Source organism: Anabrus simplex, chromosome 3 (assembly GCF_040414725.1).
Source record: "Anabrus simplex isolate iqAnaSimp1 chromosome 3, ASM4041472v1, whole genome shotgun sequence".
Lineage (NCBI taxonomy): Eukaryota > Metazoa > Arthropoda > Insecta > Orthoptera > Tettigoniidae > Anabrus > Anabrus simplex.
This window is the reverse complement of record NC_090267.1, coordinates 468,002,088-468,023,200: the sequence shown is the minus strand read 5'-3', so window position 1 is coordinate 468,023,200 and position 21,113 is coordinate 468,002,088. Positions and strand designations below refer to the sequence as shown.

Below are 21,113 nucleotides of genomic sequence, written 5' to 3'. Positions count from 1 at the left end.
AGCTTGGAGTCGGTGGGTCCGTTGTCATGGACTTGGTGAGTGGTTCCAAGTAATCAGAAGTATAATATATTTTTCAATGTCTTCTTCACTTCCTCTCTTGAGAGAGTTCAGAAATTTGGGACACAATAGAACCGGAACGGTTAGGAGAAACAGAGTTGATACGGCACCTTTGTCAGACCCAAAACAGCTTTTAAAGAGACCACGTGGTACCTTTGAACAAGTAACTGATAGCAGTGGCGGCTCCTGACAAAATTTTTAGGGGGTTCACAACAACAGTTTTGTTCATGTCTCAAATCAGCAAAAAAGTAACATAGGTACATAAATCACTTCACCAAAAGTTCCTTGTACGGTTCCTTTTTCACAAATAATATGGTAGTGTAACCTGACAAACCCCGGTCAGATATTATTATTATTATTGTCATTATTATTATTATTATTATTATTATTATTATTATTATTATTATTATTTATTCATGTGTATATTTCATTTATGTGTGTATTTAGCCGTCGCGGCTTAGTAACTCTTTTTGGAACTCTCGTTATTATGGATACTCTCTATATTTTATTTGGGACTAGTGTGTTTCGATCACTCAGTTTATCTCCCGGTTGTGTACGTGACGAGTCTCCGAGCGGGGGTTTACGTGTTGACGGAGCTGAGGTGGAAAATTCCGGGAACTGGGCTATTTTAAGATGCTGTTGTGTTGGCTTGGGCTAGTGTGGTGCAAGCACGCGTCGAGAGTTGGAAGTTGCAGCTTGCAGTGTGCAGATGTGATACTGGTGGTAATCGGAGAGGTGTTTTGTACGAGTTGTGGGAAGATGTCCCATGCCATGTTGGGAGTTCGAGATCTGCTGTTGAAGGAACCAGGGAGAAAGATGCTGGAGTGTAACAACATTCTATGGTTATGAATGTTAGCCATATATAATTCTACGGAGAGTCTACGTAAGGTAACGTGTTGGGCCTTTTCAAACTATACCAACGCCATCAGCAAAGTGGAGTCCATTCTTGAAAAATGAGTCATGACTGCGTGTGAATATTTTGCGTTGCGGAATAAACTGAGTACCAGTTATTGAGAGAGAGTTATTTCATAAATTAAGACATTTATTATTTATATCAATATTCTCTTTATTTTGTTATATATGTTCAAGGGTGTATCACGACGAGCTCTGCTCGGATTTCTAGGTAAATACAGGTTTAATTGACTAAGTATATTGTATGAGATTAATATATATTCTGTTTAATTTCTATGGGTGGGGGAAATTACCAGATGGACTCCTTTTCCAATATTAATTTTTTAGGTATCAAGTGATTCAGATCTCCTTGTCACAAGGCAACGACCCTGAAGATGAGTTTCAACAGCCGGCAAAGTTTAAGAATTATTTATTTGTATATTTATGGCTCCCAAATTCCATTAGTCATTATTATTTATATTTATATTTAATAGAGAGATTTCAATGTCGCTAGCAACGTGGGGCAAGACTGATCTGAGTCACGATAGGGTATGCACACAGAAATGGTATAGTTGCTCTCAGATTTCATGATATGTACAGTTGTTGTGGAGATTTCTTGTTCGCTGTGGAGTGTATAATATGTCTTGTGGAAATTTTGCGTATGTGGGAAACGCAAGGTGATGAGTTGGACGAGAGAAAATATTAATCTGTTAAAATTAAGAAATAGGAGTGTGGAAAGGAAAGTGCATATTAATTGTAGTACAGGGGGAGCAAACTATACCGTTGACATGATTAATTCAGAGAGTGAAGCCACAATGGGCGATAATAATTTAAATGTTGTGTTAGATTCGATGGTAACCGGGGACAATGCTTCATCATCTCTATTAGAGCAGAGTAGCGATAATAGTGACCAGCAGCTAGACCAATTAGTTCATATTTTGAGTGAATTTACTAATAAACTTGAAAGAAAACTTACAGAGCAGAATGATGAGTTAACACAGAAACTTGAAAGTAAACTTGAGAATAATAATCAGAAAATGGAAATTAATGTTGCTAAAATTGAAAAACAAGTTCAGGAAATTAGTGATAGGATGGATAATCAAGTAAAGAGGTTAAGTGAGAAAGTCGATTCAGGTATTATGGAGATGAGGAAGGAATTAAACTATCAATGTGTAGAAATTAATGGTAAATTGTCTGAGCATGATAGGCAAATTGAAGAAATTAGGGGTATATCTGAATCAAATAAAAGTGAATTTAACCGAGTAATTTGTAACGTTGCTAATAATCTTGAAGCTAAACTTGTTGAAAATAATTCTAAATGTCAGGATAAAATTTTAGATAACTTTAACAGTATTCACAATGTGATAAGTAAACAAGGTGTAATTGAACATCAGGTCAGAGAGAACGCTAGTCATATTGATGTATGGAAGGCAGATGTATTACAGAGGGTTGACGAAAAGATTCAATCAGTCAGGTCCTCAGGTGATGTTCAGAGTTCTAGCATACAAAGGCATATTATTAAGGAAATTGAGCTGCCTAAGTTTAATGGTAAGCAGTTTAACCCTCTGGAATTTCTCAAGGTAGTGGAGAAACGTTTTACTAGGAGCTTGGAAGAAGGTGTGTTAGAGTGGGACTTGGTAGATGATATGTTAGCAAGTGCGTTTACGGGTGAAGCTAGGAGTTGGTATGATGTTTATAGAGGTCATATTAAGGGTTTAAGGGGATTCAGGGAGTTGTTTATGGATAAGTTTTGGGATGAGGAGATTCAGGGTAGGGAAAGAGATAGGATTATGGCTGGGAAGTATAAGGGTAATGAGGGTATTTCTCGTACGGAGTATTTTCTTGTGCACGTGGCTATTAGTCAGAACTTAGAAGAGAGTTTGCCAGAGCAGGATATTGTTAGGAGGATGGCTAGACATTTTAATGAAGATATTCAGTTGGCCATGTGCATCCAGCAGGTTAAGACCATTAAGGGAATGGAAGGGCTGTTGCAACGTTTCGATTCTTTGGGTAGGCAGGTAGGACATAGGAGTGTGGGGGAAAATAATCACAGGAGAGGAGTAGCATTTGAAAGTAATCGTAGGAATGGGCATGACTATAGCAGAAGGGATCAGGGTAATGGGAATAGGCAGGAAGAAACCAGGATTAATTTCAGGAATCAAGATAGTAGGAATTTTAATTCTAGTAATCAGTCTAGGGATTTGAATGATAGGGGGAGAAGGGATGAGAGAGGTAATAATAGTGGTAATCAGCAGAATCAGAATTTAAACTCCAACGGGATGTCCTAAATAGGTCCGTTAGGAGATCCCCACTTGATGTGCAAATCCATGTTATCAGGGAGGCTTTTGAGATTGATGTTGGTAAGGATTTGTTGTGTGACCAGGATAGTGCTAAGGAAGGTGGTTCGTCTGAATTATTGATCAACCCAGCTATGGAGGCTACCATATGGGGTGTGAAGGAGAAATTGCTTGTAGACTCGGGGAGTCATAAGTCTTGTGTAAATTTTAAATTTTGTGAGGAAGCTCGTCGTAGAGGTGAGATTATTGAGGAGATTCCTGTGAGGAACACATTTATTATCACAGCAGCTGGTGCTAAGAGTAATCGTATTCGTAGTCAGGTTATTGTTCCTATTGAGGTTGGTGGTCAGACCATGTTGCAATGTTGTCTTGTTGTGCCTAATCTGGTATATTCCGTTATACTGGGGAATGACTGGCTATCTGAAACCAAGTGTGTGATTGACTATGATACTGCTGTTTTGAAATTTCTTGTTGGTGAAGAACGTAAACCGATTAAGCTTAATTATCAGGTGAATAGGAGTAGTTTTGTGCTTCATTGTAGTCATATTCAGGTTATTGAGGAAATTGTTGAGGATGAAGTCGATGTTAAAGTTAATAATGCAAGTATCAGAATTAATGACAGTATGGTATCGGAAAGTCAGGATTTGGTCAGTGAGGTGGAGAAAGCGGTGCGACAGACATGCCTGGAGGAGCAGCAGAAGAGGGAACTTTTGAATGTTTTGATGGAGAACAAGGAGGTGTTCTCTGGTGAATTAGGGTGTACTACTGTGTACGAACACTCATTTGATATTTTAGATAGGTCTAGTTTTAATAGTCCTAGATATCCGATTCCTCATGCTCATGCTCAGGCGGTACAGGAAGTGATACATAATATGCTTACAGGTAAGATTATTGAGCCTTCCTGTAGCAAGTACGTTAATCCTTTGGTTGTTATTGGCAAGAAGGATGGGTCTGTGAGACTGTGTTTAGATGCTAGGCTTATGAACCGTCGGATAGCTGAGGATCAGCAGAGGCCTGAGAATATTGAGAGTTTAGTTCAGAGATTTGAAGGTTGTCATTGGTTTACTGCGGTTGACTTGCGTAGTAGTTTCTGGCAGGTACCATTACGGGTGGAGGACCGGCCTTTTACTGCTTTTCTCTATAAGAACAGGTTGTTTCAATTCACCAGAATTCCTTTCGGAACCAAGACGTCGTCATCAGGGCTTATTAGAGCCCTATCTATTGCACTAGGGCCGGACACAGAGGAATTCACTACGTGTTATATTGACGACTTGGTCCTTGCATCTCGTACATTTTCTGAACACATGACACACTTACGGAGTGTTTTTACAAAATTAAGGGAAGCGGGCTTCACTTTGAAGCTATCTAAATCTAATTTCGCAACGCATCAAATTAGTTTTCTGGGGCACACCATCAATCGGAACAGGGTCACACCACAGGGGGAGAAACTGGACAGCATCTTCAATGCTAGCACCCCACGCAATGCGAAGCAGTTAAGGTCCTTTTTAGGTCTCTGCAATTATTTCAGGCGCTTTGTAATCAGATACTCTTCTTTAATTGAACCTTTCCGCGAGTTATTAGTAAAGAATGCGAAATGGAGATGGAACCATGACCTCAATGAGGCATTTGAGCGCCTGAAAAGTGGATTCCGCCAAGCTGTCACGCTGAAATTTCCATGTACTGAGAAGCCTTATATTGTAATGACGGATGCGTCTAATTCAGGTATAGCTGGTGCTCTCTGTCAGCGTGATGAACAAGGTAATCTAGGCATTGTTTCCCTGGCAAGTCGAGGACTTAGCACAGCGGAACGGCGGTATACTACGAGCGAACAGGAACTTTTAGCGATTGTTTATTCTTTAGAGAAATTCCGCATTTACATTTTAGGCCATTCTTTTGAGATCCATACAGATCATAATGCTCTTGTCTTTATGAAAACGTGTAAGTTAACCTCCAACAGGATGTCACGCTGGATTCTGGCGATACAGGAGTATGACCCTAAAGTTGTTCATGTTAAGGGTACTGATAATGTGTTAGCTGACTATATGAGTCGGAATATTTCTGTGACAGCTGATGAGGTCAGCACTGATTTTAGTGAGAATATCTTGGTATGTGCTGGTAAGTATGACGAGTGTAGAGAGGAGAGAAGGAAACTCTCGAAGATGAAATTGGAACAGGGACAGGATGAGGAGTTGTGTGATATTTTATTTGAGTTAGAGGCTGCTGAGCCTGACACTATTGTGGAAAAAGGGAATATGAGGTATAAACTTCTGAGTGGTTTAGTAGCTCGCATATGTCATAAGGATGTATGGAGGGTTGTAGTGCCTCAAGCCTTGCGGAAAGACATGATTTGGTATTTCCATAAGTAATTAGGTCACTTTGGTGCGGAGAAGGTATTATGTGCAATTCAGTATCACTTTGTGTGGCGCAATATGGGTAGACAAGTCCGTCAGACTTTGGCTACTTGCGATGTGTGTCAGAAGTGTAAACACCCAAATAGGTATATGCACGGGCCGAGGCAGGCTGTGATAACCGAGGATATAGGTGAGTTACTGTGTGTGGACATCTATGGACCGTTGGTTAAGTCTAGGTATGGCTACCGATATATATTTGTAATACTTGACTCGTTCTCTAAATTTGTTAAATTATACCCACTTCGGAAGGCTTCTGCTAGAGGATGTGCCAATGCAGTGAGTAAGTATTGCGAGGAATTCGGTAACTCTAGGAGGATCCTATCCGATCACGGCTCACAGTTCACTTCGAACATCTGGAAGAAGACTCTACAGGACAGAGGTATTCAGGTAACATATTCGTCTATAAGGTTTCCTTGTGGAAACATGTCTGAGAGAGTCATGAGGGAACTTGGACGGATGTTTAGGACCTATGTAAGTCATAATCATAGCTCTTGGTATGAACATTTAAGTAGGATGGAAAATTGGCTCAATGTCACAAGACATGAGAGTACTGGTCTTACACCCATTGAGGTGCACTTTGGGAGAAAGCCTGATTTTGAGTTGGCCAAGATATTGTGGTTGGAGAGCGTGGAGGAGGTTCCTCAGGATCTATTTGTACAGCTTGCTAGGGAGAAGCTGGTTAAGTCTGGTCAGAAACGTGCTAGGATAGTTCAGAATAGGTGCTCTGATAGTTTAGAGGTAGGAGATGAAGTATTGTTGCGAGTGCCTCACCCATCTAACGCTGAGGATAAGACCATGTCTAAGTTTTTTCAATTGTTTAAGGGTCCTTTTATTGTTGCGAGAAGGATAGGGAGGTGTGCATATTCCTTAATTGATGCTAATAGGAAATGTATTGGAACTTATAATGTGTTCAATTTGAGGAGATACCATCGGGATCCCTAATGTTGTATATTGTATATTTTATGGGTAGTTTGAGGAGCTGTCCTTGGGCCATCAGCCACCTGATTTGTGTTGTTTTGCCAACATTTGCATCTGTTGGAAAACAAAGGGGGAGTATTGTAACCTAACAAACCCCGGTCAGATATTATTATTATTATTATTATTATTGTCATTATTATTATTATTATTATTATTATTATTATTATTTATTCATGTGTATATTTCATTTATGTGTGTATTTAGCCGTCGCGGCTTAGTAACTCTTTTTGGAACTCTCGTTATTATGGATACTCTCTATATTTTATTTGGGACTAGTGTGTTTCGATCACTCAGTTTATCTCCCGGTTGTGTACGTGACGAGTCTCCGAGCGGGGGTTTACGTGTTGACGGAGCTGAGGTGGAAAATTCCAGGAATTGGGCTATTTTAAGATGCTGTTGTGTTGGCTTGGGCTAGTGTGGTGCAAGCACGCGTCGAGAGTTGGAAGTTGCAGCTTGCAGTGTGCAGATGTGATACTGGTGGTAATCGGAGAGGTGTTTTGTACGAGTTGTGGGAAGATGTCCCATGCCATGTTGGGAGTTCGAGATCTGCTGTTGAAGGAACCAGGGAGAAAGATGCTGGAGTGTAACAACATTCTATGGTTATGAATGTTAGCCATATATAATTCTACGGAGAGTCTACGTAAGGTAACGTGTTGGGCCTTTTCAAACTATACCAACGCCATCAGCAAAGTGGAGTCCATTCTTGAAAAATGAGTCATGACTGCGTGTGAATATTTTGCGTTGCGGAATAAACTGAGTACCAGTTATTGAGAGAGAGTTATTTCATAAATTAAGACATTTATTATTTATATCAATATTCTCTTTATTTTGTTATATATGTTCAAGGGTGTATCACGACGAGCTCTGCTCGGATTTCTACGTAAATACAGGTTTAATTGACTAAGTATATTGATGATGATGATGCTTGTTGTTTAAAGGGGCCTAACATCGAGGTCATCGGCCCCTAATGGTACGAAATGAAAGAACAAAAATTACAAAGGCATCCACTGACCAAAATAAAAATAAAAAAAATGTCATGAATGAATGGATGGACAGGAACCCAACAAAACACAAAACAAACAAAAAATACAGTGAATCGGATTCAATAGAGAACGAAAATAACAGTAAAACCGACCAAGGTATCACTTATAAAGCACAATGATGCTTGGTGTCTAAAGGGGGTGCAAAATCCACGTCTAAGGCCCCACAGAATGGTACATGTCGCGAGTAAAATAGAACCATGGTATGTGTCATGTTGGGGTATTAATCAGAAGTAGCGAAGACTCACGGTGTTCCACAAAAGATGGTACTACTCACAAGCATTGTACTTCGTACAGGTAACGCAGACCTATGGTGTTTCGCACACAATGGCGTCACTTACAGCCAACGCAAACCGATGAGTTTCCGCACCTAGGGTACTAGTCACGGGTGCCGGTCCCAAGGGCCCCGTGGTGTTCCGCACATAGTGAGTACTAATCACAGGCAACGCAGACCCACGGTGTCGCACATATAGTGGTACAACTCACAGGCTACGCCCAGACCCGCGGTGTTGCCCACATGGGTACAAAGCACGGGTACTGGAATCCACCAGGCCAGGCTTTTTACTGCAACGAATCACAAACATATTTCGTACCATGCTAGTGATACTACTCGCAAGTACATGCAACCCATGGTGTTCCCCGCATGATGGTACGAATCAAAAGTAGTGGCATGGTTCTAATTCATTCATCCCTTGGTCGCCCCTTTTAGTCGCCTCGCACGACAGGCAGGGGATACCGTGGGTGTATTATTCGTCAGCCTCCCCCACCCACAGGGGGGGTGTGTTTGGTCCGCGAAAGGTATTTTATTTCCCTCAAGTCCGCCGGCAAGCCGGTTAGGACCCCCCTATCCGCCACCTGGGACGCGCCACGTGGGAGTATCACCTCTCCCCCTGCTACGCCTGCGTAGCAGGTTCGTGGTAAGTATATTGTATGAGATTAATATATATTCTGTTTAATTTCTATGGGTGGGGGAAATTACCAGATGGACTCCTTTTCCAATATTAATTTTTTAGGTATCAAGTGATTCAGATCTCCTTGTCACAAGGCAACGACCCTGAAGATGAGTTTCAACAGCCGGCAAAGTTTAAGAATTATTTATTTGTATATTTATGGCTCCCAAATTCCATTAGTCATTATTATTTATATTTATATTTAATAGAGAGATTTCAGTAGAATCCCTGTAACCGAGGATAAATTTTATACTAGACTAATCTGTTAGTGTAGAACAAAAGTAAAATTCATAATAAATTTAGTACACTGCGGATATTGAAGGATGCGAGCACTATTCTTGGTTTTTAAATAGCACGAAGTTCACCTAGGTACGACGAGAAGCATGGAAATAATGTGCGCCGCATTTACCGGTCGATTTTTTTTTTAATAATTGTTTCCGAATTGACCGCAATAGTCTCCACATTATCTCTGTTAATCAGGGTTCTGCTCTATCACATGTTATTTTTTTCTCGTCTTGGAAATTACAGACAGCACTAGCATAGGGAATTCAATACTCGCGTTTTTGTGTGCATGAAACTTTTCATGTTAATTTATTTTTGCACTCAAATGAGCAAGGTCTGTGCATCCAGCTAAATTCCACACACTTCTTTCTTTGTTGAACAATAAACAGGGCAAACAAAAAGGCGCACTCCTAGACCACCATCCACAGAGCCACTTGCATGTTTCGTACATTTCTGTCTTAAACTTACGCCTATAGTCGCGTTTGTCAGTTTTTGTAAGGTTCTCAATAATCAAATCTGGTCTGACCGGCCCAAGCCTTATAATTTCTAACTTACCCTGATAGGTTAATATTTCTTTCTTAATCTGCTTGCCCTCCAGGGTTGGTTTTTCCTTCGGATTCAGCGAGCGATCCCACCTCTACCGCCTTCAAGGGCAGTGTTCTGGAGCGTGAGACATTAGGTCGGGAGATACAACTGGGGAGGATGACCAGTACCTCGCCCAGGTGGCCTCACCTACTATGCTGAACAGGGGCCTTGGTCGGCGATGGGAAAATTGGAAGGGATAGACAAGGAAGACGGAAAGAAGCGGCCATGGCCTTAAGTTAGGTACCATCCCGGCATTTGCCTGGAGAAGAAGTGGAAAACCACTTTGAGGATGGCTGAGGTGGGAATCGAACCCACCACTACTCAGTTGACCTCCAGAAGCTGAGTGGACCCAGTTCCAGCTCTCGTACCACTCTTCAAATTTCGTGGCAGAGCCGGGAATCGAACCGGGCCTCCGGCGGTAACAGCTAATCACACTAACCACTAGGGCCTACACCACAGAGGCGGACGGTTAATATTTCGCTGGTTAAAATTAACTGAACTGAATTCATTTCCTCTTACACAAAGAATACCATGGTTACAAACCATACAAACAGAGAAGCAAAACAATACAACACTCAAATAAATTTCAATTGAAAAGATTTTCCAGTCACAAGGTAAAGCAAACTTCTTCCCGCAATTGCGAACATCTGTTCACGAGCTAGAAAATGCCTATTCAGAATTACTAGCGAAATCTGCCGGTAATGTAATGCAATAGTATCTCCTGCGGGGCTGTGGCTAACAGTAATAGGGGAGGAGGCGGACTCTTGTGGTCAACTGTAATACTGCCACTGGTTTGAGGATTGCTCAAGACGGCAAAGCACGTACCTTACCGTGCTCCTCGCTAATGGGAATATCAGTGCATAAACCATGACGTCATCTGCTTTGCGCATGCGTATAGTCTTCAGCACAATAGCGCATTACCCAGTGTGCTCGCTGCACTGTCAGTCAAAACGAACAACTGTCGGTGTAACGGAGCTTCGATATAAGTCGAATGCTTTCGATCGATTGTTGAAATCAGGTCGAAAGAAAGGAAAGTTTTAAATTATCCATGAATGCGTAAAGTTGTATTAAAACTGGGTGTTCACGTGCTCCTGTGCTCCTAAGAGCCCCCCACCACTGACTGATAGCCATTCTGGCATCACTCTTGTTCAGTACAACGACAACCCTGTTGTAACTGTTGCGTCCACACAAGCTGAAATGTCTTCTCTAGGAAAAGCAAAGAGATGGGAGCAACGTTGAAAAAAAAGAACCATTGAAACAGAACAGCCGAAAAGTGTGTCGTTCTACAATCAGTATATGGAAGGCTGAGACCGTATGGATAGAAATGTGTCTAAGCTGAGAGTGAATATACGGGGAAAGAAGTGCTACTGGCAGCTCATTGCATTTCCTCTCATTGCTTCAGTAAATAATGCCTGGCTTTTATATCGTTGGACACCTTCTTAAAAATCTGAGCCTTTAGATTTTCTTACATTTACCCGCCGCATAACAAAGACTTACTTGCAGAAATACAAGCAAAGATCAATTATTGGCAGACCACTTTCTAATCAGCAGGTACGGGCTGTAGACAAAAGGGTCACTAGCGAAGGGACACCTCATCATAGAGTCCGAGAAGCAATCTCGATGCGGCCAGTGCAAGAACAACTCCACCATGAAGTGTGCAAAGTGCAACGTCTCCTTACATGCATACTGCTTTGTTCCATTCCATCAAAAGTAGACTGTCAGATACAATGTGATATTTGATCTTTTTTCAAAAGCTGGTTGGCTTTTGTGTTTTCGTATTAGTGACCACTGTAGAATGTAACTGTAATCTGTCTATTTACATTTTTTGCTAGAATTGTATAAAATATTGTTTCCTAACTTGTGTTTCTTTTAAAAAATTAGAAACCCCGTCACTGTTTTCCACAAAAAGTTCAGATCGGTAATCCAGTGAACAGAAGAGATCACGTCACCCTCCTGGGCCCGCTGTTCCAATAATGGAACATGCTCAAATACAAGGTCAATGACCTCATAATGGACTAATATCGCAAATACCTGTTTTTTATATTGAGATTAACTAGTTGAAAAATAAGTGTGTTAAAAATTCTCAAATGAAATAAGTTGGGTACAAATGGGTTAAGGCCACAGCTGCTTCCTTCCCACTCCTAGCACTTTCCTACCCCATCGTCGCCATAAAGACCTGTCTATGTCGGTGCGACGAAAAGCAAATCGTAACTTTTTTGTTATCTGAGAAGCCTTAGAAGACAACAGAATAAGAAGGATAACCCTAGTCAAGAAAGCATTAAAAAAGCAAGACAAATAGTTGTTTCATGTGACCTTTGATATCGTGGTCATATTTATGAGATCTCTACTGACCAAGCGAGTTGGCCGTGCGGTCAGTGTTGCGGAACTGCGAGCTTGCATTCGGGAGATGGTAGGTTCAAATCGCACCGTCGGCTGTCCTGAAGATGGTCTCCCGTGGCTTCTATTTCCAGAAAATTCCTGGGGATATGCCTTAATTCAAGTCACAACCGCTACCTTCCAAACCCCAGCCCTTTCTCATCTTTTCGTCACTAAATACCTCCAGTGTGTTAGTGTGACGTTAAACCAGCAGAAAAAATCTAGGTTTACATGGAATCCGAACCACAGGGATGTGACTAATTCTTTCTTTCTTTCTTTCTTTCTTTCTTTCTTTCTTTCTTAATTTGTTTAGACTCTAGGTTTGGTTTTTCCCTCGGACTCAGCAACTCTACCGCCTCAAGGGTCCTGGAGCGTGAGATTTTCCGTCAGGGTATACAACTGGAGAGGGGAACCTGTACCTCGCCCAGGCGGCCTCACCTGCTATGCTGAACAGCGGTCTTGTGGGGGGATGGGAAGAGGGAAGCAGCCGTGCCCTTGCCTGGAGGAGAAGTGGGAAATCACGGAAAACAACTTCCAGGATGGGAAGCGACCGTGGCCTTAAGTTAGGTACTATCTCGTCAATTGCCTGGAGGAGAAGTGGGAAACCACAGAAAAACACTTCCAGGATGGCTGAGGTGGGAATTGAACCCACCTCTACTCAGGTGACCTCACGAGGCTGAGTGGACCCCGTTCCAGCCTTCGTACCACTCTTCAAATTTCGTGGCAGAGCCGGGAATCGAACCCGGGCCTTCAGGAGTGGCAGCTAATCACGCTAACCACTGCACCACAGAGGCGGACGGATGTGACTTATATCAAAAATTCCACATGCGTACCAGCGGGAAAGCTATCAACAAGTAAAATACAGGGTGGTCGAAAACAACTTGAACAGTGTATATGAGTGTTAGACGGTTGGTCACACTGATAAATAATTTGGAAAAATAATTTGATATCTCGCGCCGTTATCATTTTATCAGCTGGGGAGTCGCCGAGGCGGCCTCGCCTGCTATGGTGACAGCGGTCTGAAGGCAGGCTTGAGAGCACTAATCGAACCTTTGCCGTGGGAGGGATTTGAACACGCAGCTCCAAGCTGACAGAATCGCGCTATAGCACCGCTACCGGCACGATATGTTTGTATTTGAAGCTATGGCTATCAAGCCGATCTTAAGCCAAGAGAAGATTTAGCAACAACGCCTAGCGATCTACTTGGCTAACTTCAGCAGTGGAGAAGGGCGATGGAAAAGAGGAAAATTAAAAATGTAGGTCATACTTTAAGATATAACCAGTTTTGGTGCTTCTGTTGTTTTCAGTACCCACTCAAAGAGGTTATCGACCGTAATAAAGAAAGAGATAGTGTGCTCGAAATACATAGCTATCGCTTAAAAATACAAATGATATAACCGAGCAAGTAGCTGGGTGGTTTGCATCACCTAGCTATCAGCTTGGTTTCAGGATATAGTGGGTTCGAACCCCACTGTCGGCTGCCCTCAAGATGGTATTCCGTAGTTTCCCATTTTCACAGCAGGCATACGCTGGGACTCTACTTTAATGCCACGATCGCTTTCTTCCCACTTCTATTCCTTTCCTATTCCATCGTCGCCATAAGACCTATCTATGCCGGTGCGGCGTATAGCAAATTGTAATTAAAAAAAGAGATATATTTCAGTTCTGAAAAGAGAATATTTTAGTAATAATATCATAGCACCACGATATTAAAGTCAACAAAAATATCCCAAACCTAATCAAAGATTCAGAAAAAAATGAATGACCAACATTTGCATTATTTACTACTCGTGCGACTCGGAAGAAAATGCATGAATGACCCTCACATGACAGATTGCGCTTTTTTTTTTTTTTGCGTCGCTCCGATATAGATCAGGGTTGCAGTACGTCCCGCATTTTATGAGACTACCACATTCGTATTAAATGTCCCGCGTCCCGGTCAGATGTCCCGTATTTTTAACCTCGAGAGAAATACGCCAGTATTTCCACCTCTGATAAGTGCCAAGAGCTTTTAATAATAAATAATGCTATTTGTTTTACGTCCCACTAACTACTCTTTTACGGTTTTCGGAGACGCCGAGGTGCCGGAATTTTGTCCCGCAGGAGTTCTTTTACGTGCCAGTAAATCTACCGACACGAGGCTGACGTATTTGAGCACCTTCAAATACCACCGGACTGAGCCAGGATCGAACCTGCCAAGTTGGGGTCAGAAGGCCAGCGCCTCAACCGACTGAGCCACTCAGCCCGGCCAAGAACTTTTCTTCTTTCTTTTGAAAAGGGTAGGTTTCTTCACTCTTGGTTTCTTTAACTGGCGTGAGTTCGTAGATTTTTAAAGTTTTTTAATTTTTATTTTATTGTTTGCAGTTCTCGGGTTGTCCATCTTCGCGAATAAGGCGCGTAATAGCGGACAGCTACGTGAGGTAGTCCGAGTTCACCGCATGTTCGTGTGAATTGTCAGCTTTGAGAAATATTATGTTCTGTTCATTTCTGTAAATATGGCTTCAATGTCATGCGGGCAGTTTAATGAAATTGCTAAGAATGACAAAAAAAAATACTGTTAGCAACAAAGAATTGAAAATATATTGAAATTGAAAGAACTGGTATGAATAATTAAATAAACGAATTCCTTTTTCTATTTGTTTTACGTCGCACCGACAAATGCAGGTCTGACGGTGGCGATGGGATAGAAATTGGAATCGACCGTAGCATTAAGGCAAGCTAAATCCAGCTGGCTGTTTGGACTGTAACTGATCTAAAGCCAAATAATTTTTTTAAAAAAGCAGGCTACAGCCGCAGCATTTTTCTAGTGTAAAATGGGAAATCACCGAAAATCATCTTTAGGGCTGCCGACAGTGGAGTTCGAACCCATCGTCTCCCGAATACAAGTTGATAGCTACAGGACCCAAACCGCGCGGCCAGCTTGCTCGGTACTGCACGTTTCAGTCTGTGTATAAATGTTAAGGCATGCATTAATAAACTGCACTATGATGTCAACATAATAATAAGATTATCATTTTGAAACAAAATGTATAACTTGCAGAATACGAGCCCGTTGATTTCCTCGATCGCGTATTTTGATTTCATATATCTGACAACCCTGTTTAACACCATCCGAGCCGACGTAAAATCAATAAGATTATTATTATTATTATTATTATTATTATTATTATTAACCTGTTTACCTTCCAGGGTTGGTTTCTCCCTCGGACTCAGCGAGGGACCTCACCTCTACCGCCTCAAGGGTAGTGTCCTGGAGCGTGAGACGTTCGGTCAGGGGATACAACTGGGGAAGATGGCCAGTAGATCGCCCAGGTGGCCTCACCTGCTATGCTGAACAGGGGCCTTGTGGGGGATGAGAAGATTGCAAGGGACAGACAAGGAAGAGGGAAGGAACCGGCCGTGGCCTTAAGTTAGTTACCATCCCGGCATTTGCATGGAGAAGAAGTTGGAAACCACGGAAAACCACTTCGAGGATGGCTGAGAAGGGAATCGAACCCCCTCTACTCAGTTGACCTCCCGAGACTGAGTGGACCCCGTTCCAGCCCACTTTTCAAATTTCGTGGCAGAGTCGGGAATCGAACCCGGGCTTCCAGTGGTCACAGCTAATCACACTAGCCACTAAACCACAGAGGCTGACGTTATGGAGTATTATTAATTTTTGTTGTTTTTTACTTGTTCACAAACTACCTCCTTGCGACCAAGAATCCACCTTACGAGTTTTGATTTGAATCGTCTTCGTACTGGAGTGGTCAGTAACAAGAATAACCTGTTCAAGTACCGTAGGACTTTTGCCGCGACTCATCGTGCACGTGTCATGATTAACCGGCTCTACTCTATCTAACTGTTCCGAAAGCTCATGATATTGGCGAATCCGAAGTTTCGGCTAAAATCCTTTGAATCGATAATACTTTATTTCATTACTTACTATTGTCTAAATCTATATAGGCCTGGTGTAACTGTGTACACTGAGTACATCTCTGACAGGAGCAGAAATAACAATACTACAGTCCGACTCCTTGGCTGAGTGACAGCGTACTGTCCTTCTGTTCAGAGGGTCCCGGGTTCAATTCCCGGCCGAGTCGGGGATTTTAATCGCGTCTAATTAAATATTCTGGTTCGGGTGTTTTTCCCAACATTTTCCTCTTCATATTCAAACTACACACTACACTACCAACCACCACAGAAACACGCAATAGCGATTACGTCCCTCCATATAGGGTTGCGTCGGGAGGGCATCCGGCTGTAAAACAGGGCCAAATCCACACATGCACGACACAGTTTGCACCGGTGACCCTACAGGTGTGTGAAATTAAGAAGAAGACTGCATACAACTATCTGTGCTTTTCTGGATATTCTCAAACGGCGGACCATTTACAGTTTGACTGTACCACATTTAGAAGAAGAATATTTGATCATGAATGTCACCTGAACTGTTGTAATGAGGAACTCGCAAATCCGTTATACATCATCTGTTCAGAAAATCCTGGTGCTAAGTAACTCATTCATAACATCTTCTGAAATGTATGACCCTAATGTACCTTTCTTTCTTTCTTAATCTGCTTACCCTCCAGGGTTGGCTTTTTCCTCGGACTCACCGAGGGATCCCACCTCTACCGCGTCAAGGGCAGTGTCCTGGAGCTTCAGACTCTGGGTCGGGGGATACAACTGGGGAGGATGACCAGTACTTCGCCCAGGCGGCCTCACCTGCTATGCTGAACAGGGGCCTTGCGGCGGGATAGGAAGATTGGAAGGGATAGACAAGGAAGAGGGAAGGAAGCGGCCATGGCCTTAAGTTAGGTAACATCCCGGCATTTGCCTGGAAGAGAAGTGGGAAACCACGGAAAACCACTTCCAGGATGACTGAGGTGGGAATCGAACCCACCTCTACTCAGTTGACCTCCCGAGACTGAGTGGACCCCGTTTCAGCCCTCGTACCACTTTTCGAATTTCGTGGCAGAGCCAGGAATCGAACCCGGGCCTCCGGGGGTGGCAGCTAATCACACTAACCACTACACCACAGAGGCGGACGAATGTAATCTAGACGCTAAAATAAGGGCACATTAACCTAATCTCTAAGGCACATCATTAAGTCACATGTTCAAATTGAAACTACTCTATTACGATGGAAATTGGCACCAGATCTTGAACAGATTCAGAAGCCAATAGGATTGCATTATTATCCTTGTAATTATAACTCGCATTTCTTATAATAACCAGCAAACGTAAGCCTTCGCGAATTTCTTAATTATAATTTTAAAAAACCGTATCCTAGCTACATAAAGCTCGTACAAACAATTGTTGTGCAATGCAGCACAATCACATGGTTTATAGAACGTCAGATGAGGTTTACTCACCACATGGAGGAGTTTGAGTTCAGTCCCCACTTCCTCTGTCAGCACCGTGCGACAAACCAGGACTGCGACGCACAGTATACTCCAGGTGCGCATTGTACTGCTTAGTTACTGCCATTGTCACTGTTATATAGTAGTGTGGCGCGGAAGATGAGCCGAGCGATTACTGTCGACAACATACGAGTCAGCACGAACACGCGGAACTAAATTTCACGAACTTGTTCACGTGACGAATATGTGGAGCTTTCTTCTTCAATTTTACGTTTTGTATGTTGCTAATATTTGAAAGCAAAGGACGCGGAGCGGGTGGATTGGACTCTGGGAATAAGGTTAAGGCCTCGTGTTATCAGTTATCAGCGGTTAATCGCGTTTGATTGCAGACAAGAATTTTCTACTTATTCCGCGATAATATCTAAAACCAAGGTGAAGTTATTTCACAGAAGTCGTGTTTCTGCACAGTACTGGAAGGAAAAACACGATACATGTAAGTTATCTTGCAGTGAGCCGAAGGTTGTGAGAGTCATTTAGCCTACCTCGTGGTCTAGGGGTTGAGAGTATATCTGTTACTGGGAGGCCACGGATTAGATTCCCGGCCAAAGCAAGGATTTTTTAATCTCGAACTGAGGTCTACTCAGCCTGTCTGAAAACAATTCAGGAGCTAACAGACGGTGACATAGAGAACCCGATCTAGAAGACAAAAAACAACGGCCGAAAGGATTCGTTGCGCTGACCATGCATCACTTCGTAATCTGAAGATCTTTGGACTGAGCAGAAAGGCCCATCAGGACTGTAGTGAATGAATTAATTAATGCTCTAAGCTCGCAGTCACGGATGACACCATCAGGGGAGAGAGTTGGGGTCAGAAGGCCAGCGCCTCAACCGTCTGAGCCGCTCAGCCCGGTAGACTTTAACTAGGTTATACAGTTAAGAATTCCTCCTCCACAACTACATGCATTTTCTCTGTTTCTTTCCCCCATATTCTTCTTATGATGTTACACAATTTTGATGTTCTTCAGCCAGTCCCGCGGTGTACGGGTAGCGTGCCTGCCTCTTACCTGGAGTCCCTGGATTCGATTCCTGACCAGGTCAGGATCTGAAGGCTGATTTGAGGTCCACTCAACCTACGCGATTACAATTGAGGAGCTATCTGACAGTGAGATAGAGGCCCCGGTCTAGAAAGCCATGAATAACGGCCGGGAGGATTCATCGTGCTGACCACACGACACCTCGTAATCTGCAGGCCCTCCGACTGAGCAGCGGTCACTTGGTAGGCCATGGCCCAACAGAGCTGTTGCGCCTTGGGCTTTTTTAAAAAAAATTCTTCCTGGTTTCTTCCATTCTCTATTTAATAGCTTGGCAAATGTGTAAAGTTCAGGTTCATTTTCATATTACCAATCTCTTTCCCATCTATTTTCTCTCGAATGATTCTCATTTCTTTACAGTCTTTTAGCAGATATGTCACTTCCCCAATTATGTGTATGACATAAAATGCATTGATTTTCGTTATTTTTTCTTTTTAATGCCTGATTCCTGGTTTCTTATTGGCATATTCACAATTATTTTACAAAATTCTACTAGCGTTCTTTTGCCGTTACTTATTGTTTGTCTTTCTATGTCTCTTTATTTGTACCACCTTCTTAAACAATCTTCTGTTACCCCTTAATACATTTCTTTTCCAGCAGTACTTTTTTTTTTTTTTTTTTTTTTTTTACAATTTGCTTGACATCACGCCGACACAGATAGGTTTTATGGCGCCGGCGAGATAGGGAAGAGCTAGAAGTAGGAAGCAAGCATCCGTGGCTTTCATTAAGGTATAGCCTGATATTACCTGATATTAAAATTGGATATCATGAAAAACCATATTTAGGACTGCCGACTGTGGCATTCGAACCCACCTTCTCCCGAATGCAAACTCACAGCTAGGCTATCCTAATCACATGGCCACCTCACTCGGGTTTTTATATTTTATTAGCTCTTTTTGAGTGAAGTAAATGAAATAATAATAATAATAATAATAATAATAATAATAATAATAATAATAATAATAATAATAATAATAATAATAATCGCCTCTGTGGTGTAGTGGTTAGCGTGATTAGCTACCACCCCCGGGGGCCCGGGTTCGATTCCCGGCTCCGCTACGAAATTTGAAAAGTGGTACGAAGGCTAGAACTGAGTCCACTCTGCCTCGGAAGGTCAACTGAGTAGAGGTGGGTTCGATTCCCACCTCAGCCATCCTGGAAGTGGTTTTCCGGGGTTTCCCACTTCTCCTCCAGGCAAATGCCGGGATGGTACCTAACTTAAGGCCACGGCCGCCTCCTTTCCTCTTCCCTGCCTGTTCCTTCCAAAATTTCCATCCCCCCACAAATCCTCTATTCAACATACCAGACGAGGCCCACCTGGGCGTGGTACTGGTCCTCCTCCCCAGTTGTATCCCCGGACTCAATATCTCGTGCTCCAGGACACTGCCCTTGAAGCGGTAGAGATGGCATCCCTCGTGGAGTCCGTGGAAAAAGCCGACCCTGGAGGGTACACAGATTAAGAAAAGTAAGTTAAGGGTGTATTCTGCCCGAGGGCATGTCTGAACCTCCGCAAAGGTGTGCCTGAGCCGGAGTTTACGTGGGGTAGGGTGGCCAGTTCCTTTCCGCTCCTCCATTCCCTTACCCTCACCAACAGCGCGTGGCAACTTTGCCAAATCTTGACCACGCCCAATGTTGCTTAACTTCGAAGATCTCACGGGATCCGGTGTTTCAACACGACTACGGCCGTTGAAAATTAAGAAATAATAATAATAATAATAATAATAATAATAATAATAATAATAATAATAATAATAATAATAATAATAATTGTACCGGTGGGGGGTACACCTCTACGCCACACATTCGAATTTTCCGCCTTAAAGTACTCCTCTACAGGAGAAACTGTGAACTTAAAAAACTGGATCTACTTAAACTTTTCCTCTGAAGATGTCACTGTGTGAATTTCGACGTGTTTTTGTTTACTATTTATCAAGAAGTTTGGACATTCTCTCATAGATGTCACTGCCTAAAAACTGTGATCATGCACCCTGGTGCGAGGTGAAGGAACTTTCTTGAAGAAATTTGGTACTCGTAAGTTTTTGTCCTTGCTAAATTTCGTTCTTTGATTTGTGGGTTGGCAAGATTAATCTTTCTTTCCGCCAGTTTTGAACTTAGCCGATCCAGAATTTCTGTAATTAATTTCCCACCAATCGCAGGTTTCTTCTTCGATTTTGTGTGTAACTGTGTACTGTAGCCAATAAAAACCTGTGGGTGTATCTTAATTATTCATAAAAGGTCTAGAACCTTCCCTGAGGGTATAAAAACTGCTGATTTTCTTGCCTCTCGACCACTTCATCAACATCTAACTTAGTGTATGGACGTGTAACAGGAGGCGGGAAGCGCCCCTTCCATCTGGCAGCAGTTCTTCAGTAAGGTAATGGCCGCTTAACATCTTTATTTCTTGCTAGCTCAGCAGTTTAACCCGCGGGTAAGGTCCGAAACTTTTACAATGTAACCTACCTTTCTACAAATGTAAACTTGTGCCGGCTTATGTAAAAACTGCATATATCTGTAACTGTAAATCGGGGATAGAGAGTGCTTTACCCTCTCGAGCTCCCCTTCATTTTGACTTGAGGTGACTACGTTTTGGTAAATAATTTTCTACTCTTCCTTAATGTGTTAAATTTATTCATTATACGAGTCACCTCCATAGTTTGGGAATAGCCCCTGTTTCATCGGCCTTGTGCCTCTTAGGTTTTAAGAAATTTCATGTAGGAGTGCAAATTCACGCCTCCATTCAGTTTTGCATTTTGGGCCATTTAACCTATTCTTTTTCTACTAAGGCCCCGTAGGTTGGGTACAAGGTACCCCCG

The 21,113-nt window shown here is 42.5% G+C and overlaps 1 protein-coding gene across 1 annotated transcript in view; it reads right to left on the bottom strand.

Moving 5' to 3' along the window:
* LOC136867448 (venom acid phosphatase Acph-1) overlaps positions 1-17,340 on the bottom strand; it is a 171,744-nt gene extending 154,404 nt beyond the window's left edge. Inside the window, exon 1 of the mRNA XM_067144655.2 lies at positions 17,222-17,340. Coding sequence (XP_067000756.2) covers positions 17,222-17,314 — 93 coding nt within the window. The 5' untranslated portion in view covers positions 17,315-17,340. The remainder of the gene's footprint in view (positions 1-17,221) is intronic.
* Between the last annotated feature and the right edge of the window lie 3,773 nt (positions 17,341-21,113).